This window comes from Limanda limanda, chromosome 20 (assembly GCF_963576545.1).
Source record: "Limanda limanda chromosome 20, fLimLim1.1, whole genome shotgun sequence".
Taxonomy (NCBI): Eukaryota; Metazoa; Chordata; class Actinopteri; order Pleuronectiformes; family Pleuronectidae; genus Limanda; species Limanda limanda.
This window is the reverse complement of record NC_083655.1, coordinates 15765774-15782733: the sequence shown is the minus strand read 5'-3', so window position 1 is coordinate 15782733 and position 16960 is coordinate 15765774. Positions and strand designations below refer to the sequence as shown.

Sequence of the window (16960 nt, the reverse complement as noted above, 5' to 3'; positions counted from 1 at the left end):
CTAGAAACCTGAGCCTTGTTTCTGACCTCTTCATCAAACTGAAGAAGTACATGACATCCTGGGAATCCTCAAAACCAAAGACTGTCCTTTTGTACTGCTGGTGCATGTGTATGAAAACAACAATAATACAAAGTACTATAACGCACACTGATTGTTTGTGTTTGTGTGAGTGTGTGTGTGTGTGTGCGTGTGCGTGTGCGTTTGTGTCTGTGCGTGTCTGTCTTGGGTGTATGCATGGGTCACCCTCCATTCACTCTTACGGCATGTATATGTAAGGACTGGACTTATGGTGCCCTGCGCTCATCACACATGGCATAACGTTCCTTGGACCGACCATCATGGACTGGTTCATGTCATGGCCTTCAGACCACGGCGGGGAATCCATGGGCTCCCGCTTGATGGAGTGGATCAGGCCGTGACCTTTGAACTCGTAGGAGCCGTGCTTGTTGTAGTCTTGGTGCATGTAGGCCTTGTGAGGGTCCAGCGGGTAGACGTGCGAGTCCATGAGGTTGATGGACTGGTTGCTGCAAAGAGACCCTGAATGAGAGAGTCTCTGAGGACTAAACTGGTTGTTTTCATTGTTGCTCTCCAAGTCTTTGTCGCACTTCAGCAGACGTGCGTTGTTATTCCCGCCGTTGTTGACTGCATAGCTGTGATAGTTGCCGTTATTGTAGGGCGGGCTGATTCCTGCCTTCCCTCGCTGACAGGGCGAGAACTGTGGATCATAATAATCGGCCTCTGATTTGAGTGGCAGGCCAGAGCTCTGGTCGTACATCCCGTTACCGTAGCGACGATCTATGGCATCTGGGTCGCGGCAGGCCCAGGGTCGGCCGTAGGCGTCGCAGCCATTTTCAGAGTCAGAGTCGTGCTCCACCTTGATGGGGGGCATCTCTGGCATCAGATGGCCGTCGTAGCATTCTCCGTAGCCATTTTCACTCTTCACCAGGTCCACGCAGTAAGCATCTGGGTCTGTGGGAATCTGGATGTTACCATAGAGCTTGGACACAAAAACCTCGCCACCTCTGTTGCTGTGGAAACTCGGGGAAAGACGGTATGGCTTCCCATACTGACCGGCTTTGTTCATGCGGTTAGAAGGGCCGTAGCCAACGCCCTGGCCCGCTCTGATGGGGCCGGAGTTTGACCGCAGGGGCCAGCCGGCACCCAGGCCCGGGCTGAGACCTTTGTGGGACACCATGGAGGACTTGCAGTAGTTGAGGGGCTCCTCCTGGTTGTAGTAGCCATCAGGGCGGTACTTGACGTTGTCTTTGGAGAGCGGGGTCCAGGGAGTGTGGTGACCTCGCTGGGTGCCACCAGGAGTGGGACACGAGAGGAGCAGAGGGTCCGCAATGTCGCCCATCCCGCCACTGAAGGAGTGTCTGCGGAGGTGTTCCCCTCGCTCTCTGTGATGAGGGACAGCATGAAAAGAGGGGTGGGTAGGAGAGAGGGGTCGAAAAAAAGAGAATGAAATGATTAGTCACAGATCCTGTGGACAAATCTAAAAATATTTCCTTGTCTTTGACCACATTCAAGTAAAGGCAGTTTCTTAGAAAATTCCTCCTTTTTCTACTGATTGATGAATGACTCAAAGCATAAATATCTCGGTTTGGTTCACTTCAATTCAGGAAATATTTGTTCCAAAAGTGACTCATCTTTTCCAGGGTCTGTCTCATCTTTCATGAGAACAGAGTCAACATCAGATCAATGGATCTCCTGACTGATCTTTCTGTTTTCTTAAAACACTGCAGCAGGAAATATGTTTTAGCCTGTGCAACAATCTTTTTAAACTGTAAACATCAACTCCCCCCATTGAAGCTGTTGCAGTGTGAGCGTCACGATAAAACTGCACTGACATAATGATTTATTGATCAAATTACAAATGAAATGTTCCAATCAGACTGATTCATATGTAAGTGGAAGCTTTTTATAAGACTAACACCCGATGATTAAAGAAGAAACTAGACATTGTTATATACGCAAAATATACATATAAAAAATATGTGTTCGTTCTCCCCTATTTGGCTTGAATTAAATAATTTGACTTTCACTGAAAAATGCAGAATATTTCATATTTTGTTAGCAAGAGAAAGATCAACCTCAAATTATTTCTTTTTCTGAAATGTATCTGAACCTTCTGCTGTAGTAATCAAGCTTCCCCTGTGTTATCTATTCACAATTGCATTTTCATCACTACAAACTGCTACATTGTTTAGTTTTACTATAATTTAAGGTGCCATTTCTAGCTTTTGGTTATAAAGACAACTTTTACTTTAAAGCCTCTGCACACCTATATTTCTCTCACACAGGTCTTTTCAAATTTGACCTCTGGGTGGAGACAAATTGTTTGAATGACAGTTTTGCTCTCCTGTTTGAACGGGGTGACTTGTTAACCTGTTGTCATTAGTAATGGTACTTAAAGCTTTGTCACATCATACATTCCCACCATAGTCCCATTCATTGTCAAGTGTAATCAGACAGAGGTATTAAAGTGGATCATTAAACATAGTAATGACAAGATAATATGGAGTCGTACTGCTCATGAGTTTATGTAAAGTAGTGTATGTTGTGTTGTTGTATGTGTATCCTCACTAACAACATTTTAAAAATGATCTAAAGAGCTTCTATCATATCAAATTTTATCCGGCAAAGATGGAGAAAATAAGCAATAATATTTTTCCAGTGATCCTGACTCATGGGAGTTCATTTCTGTCTTTTCAACATCACACATTGAAATATTGAACAAGTGCACTATAGAAAATATATTCTAATTCCTAAGCTATAGGTCATTTATCTCTTCCTTATCCCTTATCTTGCTCATTTTCATATCCCATGTGTGTGATGTGAGTCCATCTGTCGGTGCCGAATCAAATTTCAGACCTGTTGACTCTGCCCTTTATACAGCAGAAATTGCCACCATAATAGTCTTTATAATAGCAGATGCCATGTATAGGCTTAGACTTCCCTAAGAAACCTGATAGCCTCCCCTCTAACCAGCCAACCTGCTGTCTACTTAAATGTAATTGGTATTTTGCCAAATAAATAAATATAAACAGACATTATCCATGTTGCCCTGGATAATGAAGAAAAAGAAGGGGTGGTAACCCTCTGCCCACCAACCAGAGCTCAACTCTGGAGCTGTGGTCAAGTTTTTTGAATGATGCATGAAGCACAGAAATGTATTTACTCCTCATTGTCCGCAGGTAAGGCGTCCAGCGCTCGTTTGGGTTTGGTGTCAGAGCCTGCTGGGCAAGGACAGGCGTCATGTTTGTGTTAGTGACTGGATCTCAGGGTAAACGCTTGTGTTTAGGCGTGATTTTACATGCACATCAATGCACACAAAGCAAACACGTCATCATGTATGAATTCTCGAAGCAACTCCGGGCTGACTGGTGACAGAGTGCATCACAACTTTAAGCTTCAACAAAACTTAACCTGATGATGTAGGAGCAGTGGCCTTTCAGTGTTTAAAATGTTGACCTTTAGTTGTAGCTCCCCCAATAGGCCAATAGATGTAATTTTCGACAGGCCATAACACGGTGCCAAAATGCATCAAACACATCAACTCTGGACCAGCATGACCTGGGACATCAAGTTTGTGCTAAAAAGCTTGACCTTTAATGACAGTATAGCACCCCCATCCCAACAAAATCAGCGGCTTTACACTATGGGACAAAGTGTGAATATACATCATCCCTCCAGTTTTGTTTTGTGTATCCCTCTTACCCTTGCTCCAGTGCCGAGATACCTCCTCCACTTCCTCCTCCCTTGATCTTTCCCCGCATTAACATGTTCTTCATTTTCATCTCAGTGATGGAGGGCAGTAGGAGTGGTACACCAATGCAGAACAGAGCCAGCTGGGGAGGCATAAGGGCCCCAGAGCCCGACTTCTTTTTCTGCCCTTGGAGAAACTTCAGTCGACCCTGGAACTGCATGGTCTGGGAGAGAAGAGGGGAAGAATTTATTGAATTGGAAGCATCCAATGCTTCTCACTCCTAAAATGGTCTTTTCATCTTCCTTCATTCCTTTTTTTCCTTTTAATTCAAACTAGTCTTCAATTTAAGAGAGTGTCAACTTTTCTTTAATGGACCATATTCACATGGTGGCCATTTTCCTCTGACATCACTCTCAGAATAATGTTGTTCAGCTGTGATCCAGGCTTATAAGACACATTAACACAGGGAATCTGTTTTCTCTAACTGAACAGCAACTGAAGAGGTGATGAATAGTTAAAATATAAAGGGTCTTGGGACCATGTTTCAAGATTAAACAACATATTTGACAGCTCATTGGCTAAGATTAGACAGCAGCTAATGTCAAAGCTCCAAAAGTGAAGCCAAAGCCTCCACCTGATGACTGGCTGCAATATAGGTCATAAATCATGTCTCCTCCATGTTAGTGGATGGGACCTCACTACCAAAGCTCCATCCCTGATCACTACTGCACAGACTGGCTCCAAATGTGCAAGACGGCTGCATTAGTATTAGAGGCATTTCTGGTTCTTTCCTGGTTAGTGGGAGGAAGTGGAGACGTGCCGTCCATCTTTATATAAAAGTTGATGATCTGGACCAAGTGGTGGACCGTCTGACCTATCCTATGCACAAGGCCAGCTGCATTTCTATCTAAAGTATTTTATCTTAGTTTTCTAACAGGAAATTAAGATCCTTTGGTCTTTTTATTTGCTTGCAGGGTGTGGACTGTGCATTACACAACAATTTGTGCGTGTTTGCTGCAATTATGTTGACTGATGAGGAAAACATCTTACCGATATTTGCTCACTGCTTGGCTACAAAGTGCTTCCAGTTTACATATGTCAGGAAATTGCCATCTAGAGTTTCTGTCGCACGGCCAGCATGAGTGCAACAAAAGTGGACTTGGTGACATTGAACTACGCTCACCCTATCCAAATGGTCCAAACCCATATTCTCGTTGCTCTGTCATCAGGGCCTCAAGCTTTTCCGCTGTTGTTCTCCAAACCGCGCTAGTCACAGCCACGAGGGACGAATCGTGCCCCTATTCTACTGTTGTGTCCAGGCAACCAATTATATTATAATGTCTTGCAACACAACTATGAATAACCCCACACATTCCCGATTAAATATGAAGCTTTGCTGCACCACAGGGGTCATAATCCTTTTTATAGGCCTGGGTCTTTTACCAGAGGGCAAGCAGCTTTTTCTTCATTGTTTTCCAATTAATGTTTAATAACGTTAGCTCACTGAAAACTCAAGTCACCGTTTAGCTTAGGTTTCAGTTTGGTCCAGACCACTCACCAAGAATCCAGAGGTGCTGTCCAGGAGGCATCGGACTCTAGCAATGAAGCATCTGTTGAGGAAGCAGGAGAGCTCAGGAGGAATTCCCCCAGCCTCCAGAGAGTTAAACTGACTGCTGACCACAAAGTCCTCACCTAGAGATGAATAGAGGAGGAGAAAAATACGTTAATTTGTAAAGCAGTAGACTGCAATGGCCTGACAATTGAATGCAAATATACTCTTCACAGGATAACCAAAGTAACCCAACAATATCAGGTTGTAGATGATGAAACTGATTCTACCATTGTATTTTAGAGATGAAAGTGCTGTATATAGCTTCGATGAAATCCCTTCATTACACCTCATAGTGAAGGGATTTCTATGTGACCGTTATTTTGTTGATATGCTGCAGATGTGGCTCAGAAATAACCAGCAGAAAACATTAAAAAAGAAGCGATGAAAATTAAAGTGACCAAAACATCCACAATTTGCCCCCACCCTTAGTAGTGAACTACCCACCAGTGCCTGCACCCAGCTGGGTGTCCTGGTGTGCCGACGTCCCCTGGTGCTGCGGAGGACACATGGCCCAGTGGAGCTGGCGTCTAAACTCCTGACGGTCGTCTATGTGGATGTAGTCAAACACATTCTGGTGCATCACGTCAGTCTGTGGGGGAAAACAAAGCAGAACTTAAGTAGTTTGTTAAAACATGTGCCAACATCACCATCATCTCTACTTTTAGTCTCGGACGTGTAATTTCCTCAAAGTCTTTATACACATGAGATCGCGTGTTCACAGCTCCATCGACCCAGTGACTTTGGCCCACAGTGCTCTGCTGCTCAGTGCCATCAGTGCAGCTGGTAGCTGCTGTTTGGAGGGAGGGGGTGTCCTGTCAGTGTGGCTCAGAAACACTCAGTCTGCCTCAGGATTCCCCCGCGCACACACAAGGACCGTACTGCAAATACAAAGTCACTGGAAGTCACATACATGCACACTTACTGTACATGCATGCATATGGCTGCACATGCACACAGGCAGTACGTTTAGCCAGTAAAGTAAGAGTCTACGGACAGCTGCAGGCCAGTGAGGGCAGCTGTGTTTGTCAAACATCGCGTGACACCGGCTCCCGAACAGCAGTCCAGCCCAGCTTACCCTCCCTATCCACACACACACACTCACACACAGTGAGTCGGGTTCCAGCCCACTCTCATCATGCCTCTCTCTCTCTCTCTCTTTTCCAGCTCTAGCTGTGCTTTCTGTCATTCCATGACAGATTCCTCACTAAAATGTTTAACCTTCTCCTCTTCCCCCTCTCCCCCCTCCCTGCTCTCTCCATAATTTCCACACTGGTGGCACGCGAGGGTTTTTGATCGCCTGCCTCTGAAAACACAATCTGTTCCCACCGTCTTCGCCGAGCGCTTCGTCCTGTGGTTTGCTTCCCTACCGGCAGTCAGGCAGACAGACGGATCGAGTGACTATTGTTTATGTTTCTCGTAAAAAACACAAGGGAGGAAAAGAAGAGGAGAAAATGGAGAATAAGTGATATTTTCATGGCCTTCAAAGGCAAACTGCCCCAGTAACAAAGAGGATCAAAGGCCAGTGGAAGTTTTGTGCTCTTCTCTGGGGCTTTCTTGTGGTGCTACTTAGTGAGGCTCTCTCTTCTCTTTTCTTTTCCTGTGGTATATTAGGGATAAGTGTCCTTCTGACTACAATTGTGGGTTTACAATTATGTGACATGTTGTCAGGGCCTTAGTGGCAAACTATGCGACTCAAAAACAACCAATAGCTGCTTCGCAGGAACCGAACATGTGAGAAAGTCTGAGATTGTTTTGGTGATTCTGTTGTCTCTGAAACTCAAAATAATGATCTGTGACTATTTCAATTTTTTTTTTTAAATTCTCAGCTGCTGTTTACTATCAACTACACATTTAGTGCTATGGGATTTAAATATAGATCTATGTGCATCGGCTGGTTGGCACAAATAAACTACATGATTTGACCTTTCTACTTCAATTCATATCAGAAGTTTGAAACATTTAAAAAGTTCTTTGACTAGAAACATATGGAAACATCAGACATACAAAATTAAAAAGTGTTGATTGAGCCACATATATATAACCACGTATTTTACAGAACACACCCTACAGTTTTAATTTCCTGTTTGTATGTAATGCCCTCCATGCCAACCTGCACACACACACACAGGCAGGATCTTTCAGACCACTTTGGTTTTCATGTCGATTTCATGGCGCTGGGTTACTGCCCCCGTCTGCTTGTAAGCCAAGTGGGAGCGCTGTAGCAGAAGAATTTCTACCTCAAAGTGTTGGTCTGCTGTATGTGTGTGTGTTGTATGTATAGCATGTGTGTGCGTCTGAGCCAACATGAGGGCAAAGGAGATTTTAACACCGAAAAGCACTTTATTCATGGTTTTGAAGGAGAGGGACGATTTCAGCATTGCAGGACAGGCGAGTCCGTGTTGATATCATCCATAATTAATGACTGGCTGGGCCTTGCTGCCGGAGAGGAAGGAAGCTAAATCTTTGGTGACTTATCAATGCCCCCCCCCCCACGTATAGATGCCTAAACAGTTATATCTCAGGGTGAAATGGAGTCCTTCACCTTTCTGTGGCCTCTTGGCTCACTCTGCCCCTCTATACAGATTATCAGGCAGCTGGGAAGCGAACTGAGAGATACTTTTTTATAGCTCATTAGATGTGGGATGCACAGGAGAAGAAGGTGCACCGGATGGATGGAGAAGACCAGAAGGGATCACCCAAGGGTATAAGAAAAAGGATGATGGTGAATCACGGCAGAGCTCAGATCTCTGACACTTGTTGAGTCAAAACTTTGAGAGGGTTCCAGTATTTATGCTGAGTTAAGCTAACCAGCTGTAGCCTACTGCATATTAAGGTACTAATCGTATCTAGCTCTCAGCGAGAAAGCGAACATGAATACTTTCCAAAATGTCAAACTAATTCTTTAAAGTGTGTATCAACAGAACAGAGATACTGACAACTCAACAGCAAAGAAAGCAACTGGAAACTGATTATTTTCTCCTTTCATATTGGCTGTGTTTGCTGTCAGGTGGATTTCATGGATTACGGTTACCTCAGGGAGGATCATTCACAGCATTGCACATCTTAAACTAACTCATATCAACTTACCTGATGAAATCCCAGATAATCCACAATGGTTGAGGAGGCGTAAAAGACCATCCCATCACTGCTCACCACCAAGGCAAACCCTGTCAGAGACTACACACACACACACATACACACACACACACACGCACGCACGCAGGCACGCACAAAGAGGGGGAGAGAGAAAGACAGAAATAAGTTGTGACTCAGGGCAGCTCATGCAAAAAATAAACTCAAGTAAAACAAATACATAATTGACAAACACAAACAATCTTTGCAAAGCTAATTTTAGATTGCATGCTCCATATGTTACCCAGCAGTAACACGGGGCAACAGAGTCCAGATGAATTTGAGACCCAACTGTCCAATTCCTTTTTTTTAAGCCCCCGACAATATGCAGCCAGAGCTGGACGTCTTTATAGCTCAATATTCAATTTATATCATTCTTTCCACAATTCTCAGATCAGAAAATAACAATAAAAAAGAAAAGATGGAATAATACAACACTGGAGAAGGAATGAAAGACAGATGTTTATGGGACTGATTGGGCCAAATAAAACTTTCTGATTTGTAATCCAAAGTATTGCCTTTGAAAGACTTTTCAAGAGTGTTTTCTGGGGAAATTTAAATTCATGGTATTTTGAAAGCGGTTAACTTAAAAATGAGACACACGCCAATTTGCTCCCCTTTAAACGAATATATTTCATAAGTTAGATACTTTGATAATTAAGTCTGTTTGACTGGTAACATGCTTTGATTTGTGACACTAAACACACTGATTAAAAGCAGAGAAACTCCAGACACACACAGCACACAAGGGGGAATAATGTGTTTAGCCAGCACAGCTTACGCAGACAAGTGTTGATTAAAAAGAAAATTTTAAATAAACACATGACCGGCTTAGGTTAAATGAGGAGGGATGGATAGATGGAGAAGGAAGGAAGAGGGTAAGAGGAAAAAAAGACGTCTTCCAGTGTGTGTTTGTGTGTGTATGTGTGTGTGAGTGTGTGTGTGTGTGTGTGTGTGTGTGTGTGTGTGTGTGTGTGCACAGCTCCGATAGCGTGACAACTGCAAGGCTACTTGACTTGCGTGACTGCGGCTGCCAGAGTCTGTCACCTCTATTTTACTGCGAGACTATGCAGGTCTTCCCTGGTGAGCGTGTGTGTGTTGTGTGTGTATTTTTACGTTGTGTATACCCCTGCGGCCTCTAAATTCACACTCATATTCTCTTTTCTTCTACGTCTCCCTCTCTCAGTTTCTCCCAGCAGTGATCTGATTGCCCTAGCAAACGGTGCAGCGCTCTGCTCACTACCCACCCTCCCCCCTGACCACATGATGTGCTCTGATATCTGCAGCCGTGTGTTGTCCTAAAATTCAAAACCTGGAGGTTATCTGAGTCATACTGTGACAATGCAACACCGTGACAGAAACATGTCTAAACTTTAATACAAAATCGAAATAACATAAGATGGGGAGAGGGGGGGAGCACAGATTGGGATGTGGGTGGCGTGGGAGCAGATCGTGTTTGACAAGTTTAACTGGCACATATTCGCGATGTCCAGGGGGAGAGTGAGACCCATAAAAAAACATGCACACTCCCACACACACACACACACACACACACACACACACACACACACACACACACACACACACACACACACACACACACACACACAACCACACAGAAGTTTGTGTCCATGACTTCAGAGGACGTAAGGGGTAACGACTAACTCTAACCCTAACCCCTACCCCATCACTACTTTTCTAACCCCTTAAACCGAACCTATACCTATACCTGACCTTAAAATACATCTTCACCTAAGACGTAATGGAGGAGGACAAGTCACCATAATGTCACTGTGTAAACAGATTGAGGTCCCCCTAGTATGAGTAATACCTGGACCACACACATCACACACACTAGCACACGCAAGCCCACACGCACACACAATTGTGCATAGTTATCCTTATTAGGACTTTCATTCATTGTGGACATCTTGAACAAAACCATATCCCTAACCTTAACCATGACCAAGTCATGCCTAACCCTAACATAAACCTAACTAAAATTCATATCTTAACCCTAACATGAGTCTGCTTCTGGAAAAGGTCCTAAAGAGGTAACAAAAACGAGAACACACACATTCACATCAAACGCATGCATGCACACACACACACAAACACACACACACACACACACACACACACACACACACACACACACACACACACACACACACACACACACACACACACACACACACACACACACAATGATGCCACTTTTGTTGTGCACCATGCAGGATTTAAAAATCAGAGATAACTATGAGCCTGTTATGACTAAAGGCATACAGTCCCCTATGGTCAACTCTGAACCTCTGGGTGAAGGGGACATTAGTGTGACGTTGCCTTTATGAGGTCCTACGGGGCCATAAAAAGGCCACGATTTACATGATGGGTTCATGTAGGTTTATTTAACCGCTTCACCTTTCTCCATTCTACTTCCTAGTCGGTAAATGCCACCGAAAATCCTTGCAACACGTAGTCTTTTTAAGGGATTTTGACATTTTTATTCTCCCGGAACAAATAGGCTCTGGACCTTTGACCTGAAAGAGTATGTGCAGGCAAAAACAGTATAGTTCATATTTGCTTTTCCAAACCTGGAATACCAACTATACAATACAGATGAATACAGATGTCCATGATGGAATAGGACCATTTATTTTACAGATTAAGAGCTGGAAAGAGCAGCTAAAAAAAATTACTATTCAGTCTTAGTACTCATTATTCTATTTTAATTTAAAATAACAAGCAGGCCCATGTGCACATCCCTTGTTCTTTTAAAGTAGGAAACGAGTTCCAGACATACAGAAGGAGAGTGAGAACCAACTGATACTGGCTGCACTGCGCTGCATGCTGTTTTTGTATGTTTTCTCCATTCAGATTTCCCTCAGTTCTGCACATACTGAAGCCTTTAGGTAATGGAAACAGGCACCTGCTGCTGGCCTGCTCTGCCACATATCTGCAACTACAACGCCCCCGGCTCCCATAACCACCCCTGGGAGACTAAAAGCTTTGACTTACAAATCTTAAGAGGCGCTTTGCACGCAGAGCCCAAAATAAAATATATGTTCACTAGATTTGGAAGCAGTGGAGAGGGAGAGGGAGGGGGCGGGGGCGGGGGCGGGGGCGGGGGCGGGGGCGAGGGCGGGAGTGGGGGCGTGGAGGAGTGATGGCGGTGGTGGTGGGGCAGCCTTGTCTCGTGTTTCGACAGGGTTTCTTTGGTCTTCCTTCTGTCTCGCTGTCAGAGCGAGATAAAAGTGGCGTTGATGAGGTCATGACAAACACAACGGCCTGCTACCACCAGAGACACACCCACATCCTACACACATGTACTTGTAGGTTATACAGCATGGGATTCTGTTATATTGAGAGATGGGGTTTTTTCAAATACATGTTGGATGTCAGCCAGTGAGTTTCAGCTTCCACTACGATGAAAGCACAGTATTAAATGTCAATAATTTTGCAGAACATAAATAAACAATTCTATTAATTTTCAGCTATGTTCTGAGCCAAGGCTACATCGCGGCTCTAGTGGCTCAGGAAAAATGCAAAGTCAGAAATATCTCTAACCCTTTGGAGGCACTGCCATGACATCTGATGTTTGTTCTTGATGCTTAGAATATGAATCCTATATGATATCATTTATCCCTGACTCTTCCTCTTGCGCTGCCATGGAATGCAAAGTTTTTGAAATAGCAGTCTCAGGTTATTTCTGTGACCTTTGGGGCAGATATTCATAGACAACAATGATAACACCATGCTTAACATTGCCTTGCTATCCCAAGTTTTCATCTAATTTCCATCTAATTGACAAGGATAATGAAATGGGAGTTGAAGGAAAATGTACGAAACTAATGTGTCAAACCTGATGGAATAACTGTATTTACACTTGTGTCATATATTATTTTGTACCTCGTTTTCAGTCCTAATCACTCATTTCACCTTTTGTGATATCTTAATAATTTATTTGACTCTGGTTTGTTTCTACTCTTGTTTCTTTAAAAGAAATGTGCAAAACAGGTGAATTGAAATGGACATACTGTCATTGTGACCCCCTCAGTTGGATTTATAACTTAAAAAAAATATATAACATATTTTATTTGTATTATTTTATTCAATGTATATCATCATACTATATAACATCAGTGCAATATATGTGCATATATTTGTGTATACATAAATTAATGTGTATGTTTATATATACATATAATGTACCCATATAAAAAATTGTGCTATTATAGTAATATTAATTTGAATGTTAATAAGATAATATTTTTTAGATTGTAAAAAATGAAAACATCTTAACAACAAGAAACAGCAGTGCTTTGAGGTGCTCAAAAATGTAAATAAAACTACATACAGAATAGAATATGCAATATGTAAATATTTTGCATCGACGTATTATTGAAACCTATGTACTCAGACATGCACAAGCAGAAGCACCTGTCACACACAGACAGACAGGATACCACACAGACACACAAACATATGCAATGCTACCAAACACACGCACGCACAGATTATCTGTCTCTTCCCTCTCTTAGGATCCCATCACCATAACAACTATAATGCACGGTTTGCTATGAGGCCCCAGCGCAGGTTGAGTCACGCAATGGGAGGCATCGCATCACTACGGTCAATCTAGCCTTTTGTTTACCATCCCATTGAGACAACCTGACACGTTAAGAGAAGCATCAGTGCATCAGCGCTGGCCTGCTCTCTGTGTGTGTGCACTCACAGTCGTTGGCCAATGGTCAGTGTCATAATTTGTTGTTTGACAGAAAGCCATTAGGGATATTGAGCGTGCAACAATGATCTGATGCTTGAGCAATCCCCCTGTATCCTGATTATGACAACCTGTCTGTTCAGATACCTTCGGCAGAAACGAAGGCCTCTCGAGGAGTCTAACCACGACTTTATGCTGTTTTATGTCAAATATTTTCAAAAAAACATTTTGTCATGCGCAGGTGTGTGTTCATGTCCTGATGTCAAGTCAAAGTAACAAGACGCAATATGTGCTTCATAATGATGTGAAATATATGCACGTATAATTAATCTGCAGTTGCACTGATTACTTTTGACAGGCTTGGTGTGTTCTTCTCACTCTCTTCTGTTCACTTTCACACACGGCCGCATGCATTCAGACAATGATTCAGACACGCACATACACAAAGCACACATACACACTTCACAGGCTTAAAGTCCCCACCTCCTTCATCAGCTCTGACACTCCTGTCTCACCCCTATGTCACGCAACACCGCGGCTCCACAAAGGGGGTCAGGGCAAAGGGCGAAGGGCAGACTCACACACACACACACACAAACACACACAAACACAAATGGCCCCCTGTCTGGCATGTTTGCAAGCCTGCAAGCGTTTTATTGTTTCCTTCACAGTGACTTAATAATAAAAAAGTGTAATTAAAGCACCTTTTGGACAAAATTTCTACATCATTCACAAACAAACACGGAGAAAAATTCCACAACAAACACATATAAACAACAGCCACGTGGTTTCTTACTTCCAGGAGAAGGCTGCTTTCATTGATGTTGCCCAGTGGAAGACTCTCTTTCCTGGGTTCAGGGTTAGAGGATGCTGGGCTGATGATGTGCTTCCTGGAGGGCTTCTCTTGGTTTGCTATAAAAGAAAGAAGTAGAACGTAAATAGACTGAGAAAAGGGACTCAGTAATGGTAAGCAGTAGGCTTAAGGATACAAGATGATGACAAAAGTTTGCATTATAACGGCTACAAGTGCATGTGGAAATCGAACATTTTTGTTATCAAGCTGGAATATGTGCATGTATTTGCTGTTCAGAGCACACAGCAGTGTCAACACAGGAAACATTGAGAACGATAACAATAATGATTCTGTTTTCCAGAGCATGCTCCCCAGTTCCCCCGTCAACCTCAAACAGCGATACAGCAGCAAGAGAGCTGGACCAACACTCAGACATGTGGCGGACACATTAACGGTATCAGTCTCCTTTTGCTCGGCACTAATTCTAGGTATTAGTCTGCTTGGTGGGCCTGTCTAACAAGACCAAACATTGGAGGATTTCACGACTATGCAGGATTGCTCTCACACGATACGACCACATGGACAGCTCTAAGGTTCACAGGGTTAGAGGTAGAGGACAGCATCCAGTGTATTTTGGGATGTTTCAATTAAGTTTAAAAAATGTTTTGTCACAAGTTAGTTAACACAAGGTAAACACCACTAAGAAAAGTGTTATATCTTTGTTTTTATTCAAATATAATCAACAAATTGAATGTTTAAGACAAATGAGAAAATCTAATTCTATGAACAAAGTGTATACTAGTCATTGTACGTTTTTGAGAAGATGCTCCTGCGCCTTGCAAAAAATGATTTCTAATTAAATCTATCCAACTTAATTTGCAGACAAAACAGTTGTATCTATAGTGATAACTAGGTGTCATACTGTTTTACAACTAAATACCATTTCTTTTTAAAAACTTAATTATTGATTATTATTATTATTTTTATTGTTTATAAAATTAATGTAAATTATTTGACAGTCTTTAACCTGATATACACCCCCCCCCCCCCCAAAAAAAAAACACAGAGAAGGGTCTCATGAAGAGTCCTCAAGGGCCTAATGCTAAATGAGCAAGACTCTAATTCTACTATCTGACAAATACAGTTTATACATTTTACGTTTATATCATACGATGTGATCGATTTAAACGCTGGACTCCAATTCTGTCCTGTCCTGCTTCGCCAAAGAATAAAAAAAAACAAACAGAAAAACAATTATCCCCCGTAATTCGTAATTCATCAACCTAACCATATGTTGTTTGCCCCCCCTTGCTCCTTCTGAGAAGACGGCCTGCCTACTACCATGCCAGGGTGTGTATGCAATTAGCCTATAAAACTGTGGCGTGCAGAACTGTCACATGTGCATCGGTGATGTGTGCGTTGCGTGTTGGAGCCATGTTTGCGTGTTTCTCTTATGGGTGTGCTGTCAGGGGGCATGTGGCTCACTCCAAGAGATCAGCCCTTCGCTCCGTCACTCATTGTAGCCGGCACAGATTAGTCACGCAACGCAAACACACACACATGCACTCACACACATATATATTCACACACCATAGCCTCATTATGAAAAAACTATCTAAGTGTATATGTATGTATGAATCTTCCGATGCTTTGTATAGACCCCACCCCCACCAAATAACCCCATTTCGGCTTCCCTTCCTCCCCCTTTAACCTTCTACCATGCCCTGTTCTCTATCCCTCCCTCCCCCCATCCACCCTTCTTCTACCCTCCTCCTCCTCATCCCTCCACCCTTTCTTTGTTCAACTCGGCATCGCAGGCGATCGACAACCGATTTCGTGATACTGGAAGAGTTTCCTCTACTCTTAACTCCACTCCGAAGCACGCAATGCTAATGCGCCTATTTTTTCTCTTTTCATCCATACATTTTGTTTGGATTAATTTTTTTCAAGTTTAGTCATTCATTTCCTCCGCAACAGCAGGTTTATTCACGCTATATGTGGACAAAAAGGCTGCAATAATAAATCTGGTTACGGGCGGATGAAAACACTGACAGGCAGCTTAATAAACTCATAAATGCCAGTAATAATGTTAAGTATTGTGTCATCACCTCTGCTAGGTGAAAACACACACAAACAAACACACTCAGACAGCCATACACACAGACACACACACACACACACACACAAAACCATTTGCTTCAATCACCGCAATACCATCACACCAGTGGAAACCATTGCAGAGGGAAATTAATCTAATAAGCTTCTTTATTTTTCTTCTTCAACGCCTCGTGTATTTTTGTTTTCTCTCTTACGGCAGATTTTGGAGAGGATGCGGCGTCAGGAAAGACAAACACACGGCATGATTAATTATCGGCACCGGCACTTCCTCCGCCAACAATGCAGGCTTTATTCATCACTGCTCGCGTCTAGCACTTTGCTTTTCTTTGCCTGTATTTTCTCCCTCTTTGGTCTAACAAGGAAAACAGAGTAGGTAATGGCGAGGCGTTTATGTGCTGTGTGGATGGGGTGTTAAGTAAAAAGTGAAAAGGAGAAGCATGTGGATGCTGCCAAAGGGCGAGGCTCAAAAGAGTCTAGCTCTGTTGGTCGGCCAGGTCTGTCTTTCCACTTCCACTGAGTACACAGAATATTAGGGACCACCCAGTAAATATGAAGCTTCAGTTTGCCTACATTTGAACAGGTTGAGTCATAAGTGTCTCAGGACTTCATCCTGCTCAGAGAACACCTCAGATCAGGGAGGAGAGGAGTCTGATTTGTTCGTGTGGTGGAAAGAGATGAAGAGTGAGGGCCGGGTCCTCTAATATGAAGCAAGTTCAATGTATCCAGAATCTGCGATTTCAAGCAAAATCATAATGTTCTTAGAATGATATAAGAAGTAACGCTGAATTTGCTCAAGTGACGCTTGTCTGCGAGGGTTTTCTTCGGGTTATCAGGATTCCCCCCACAGACCAAAAACATGCATGCAATTGGAGA

At 43.1% G+C, this 16960-nt stretch overlaps 1 protein-coding gene across 1 annotated transcript in view; it reads right to left on the bottom strand.

Annotated features, from left to right (window-relative positions):
- Positions 1-256: 256 nt before the first annotated feature.
- LOC133027136 (uncharacterized) overlaps positions 257-16960 on the bottom strand; it is a 60367-nt gene continuing 43663 nt past the window's right edge. The window contains exons 3-8 of the mRNA XM_061094161.1: positions 13973-14088; positions 8409-8498; positions 5766-5910; positions 5268-5401; positions 3721-3932; positions 257-1400 (exon numbers count right to left, since the gene is read on the bottom strand). Of these exons, the coding sequence (XP_060950144.1) occupies positions 257-1400; positions 3721-3932; positions 5268-5401; positions 5766-5910; positions 8409-8498; positions 13973-14088 (1841 nt within the window). The remainder of the gene's footprint in view (positions 1401-3720; positions 3933-5267; positions 5402-5765; positions 5911-8408; positions 8499-13972; positions 14089-16960) is intronic.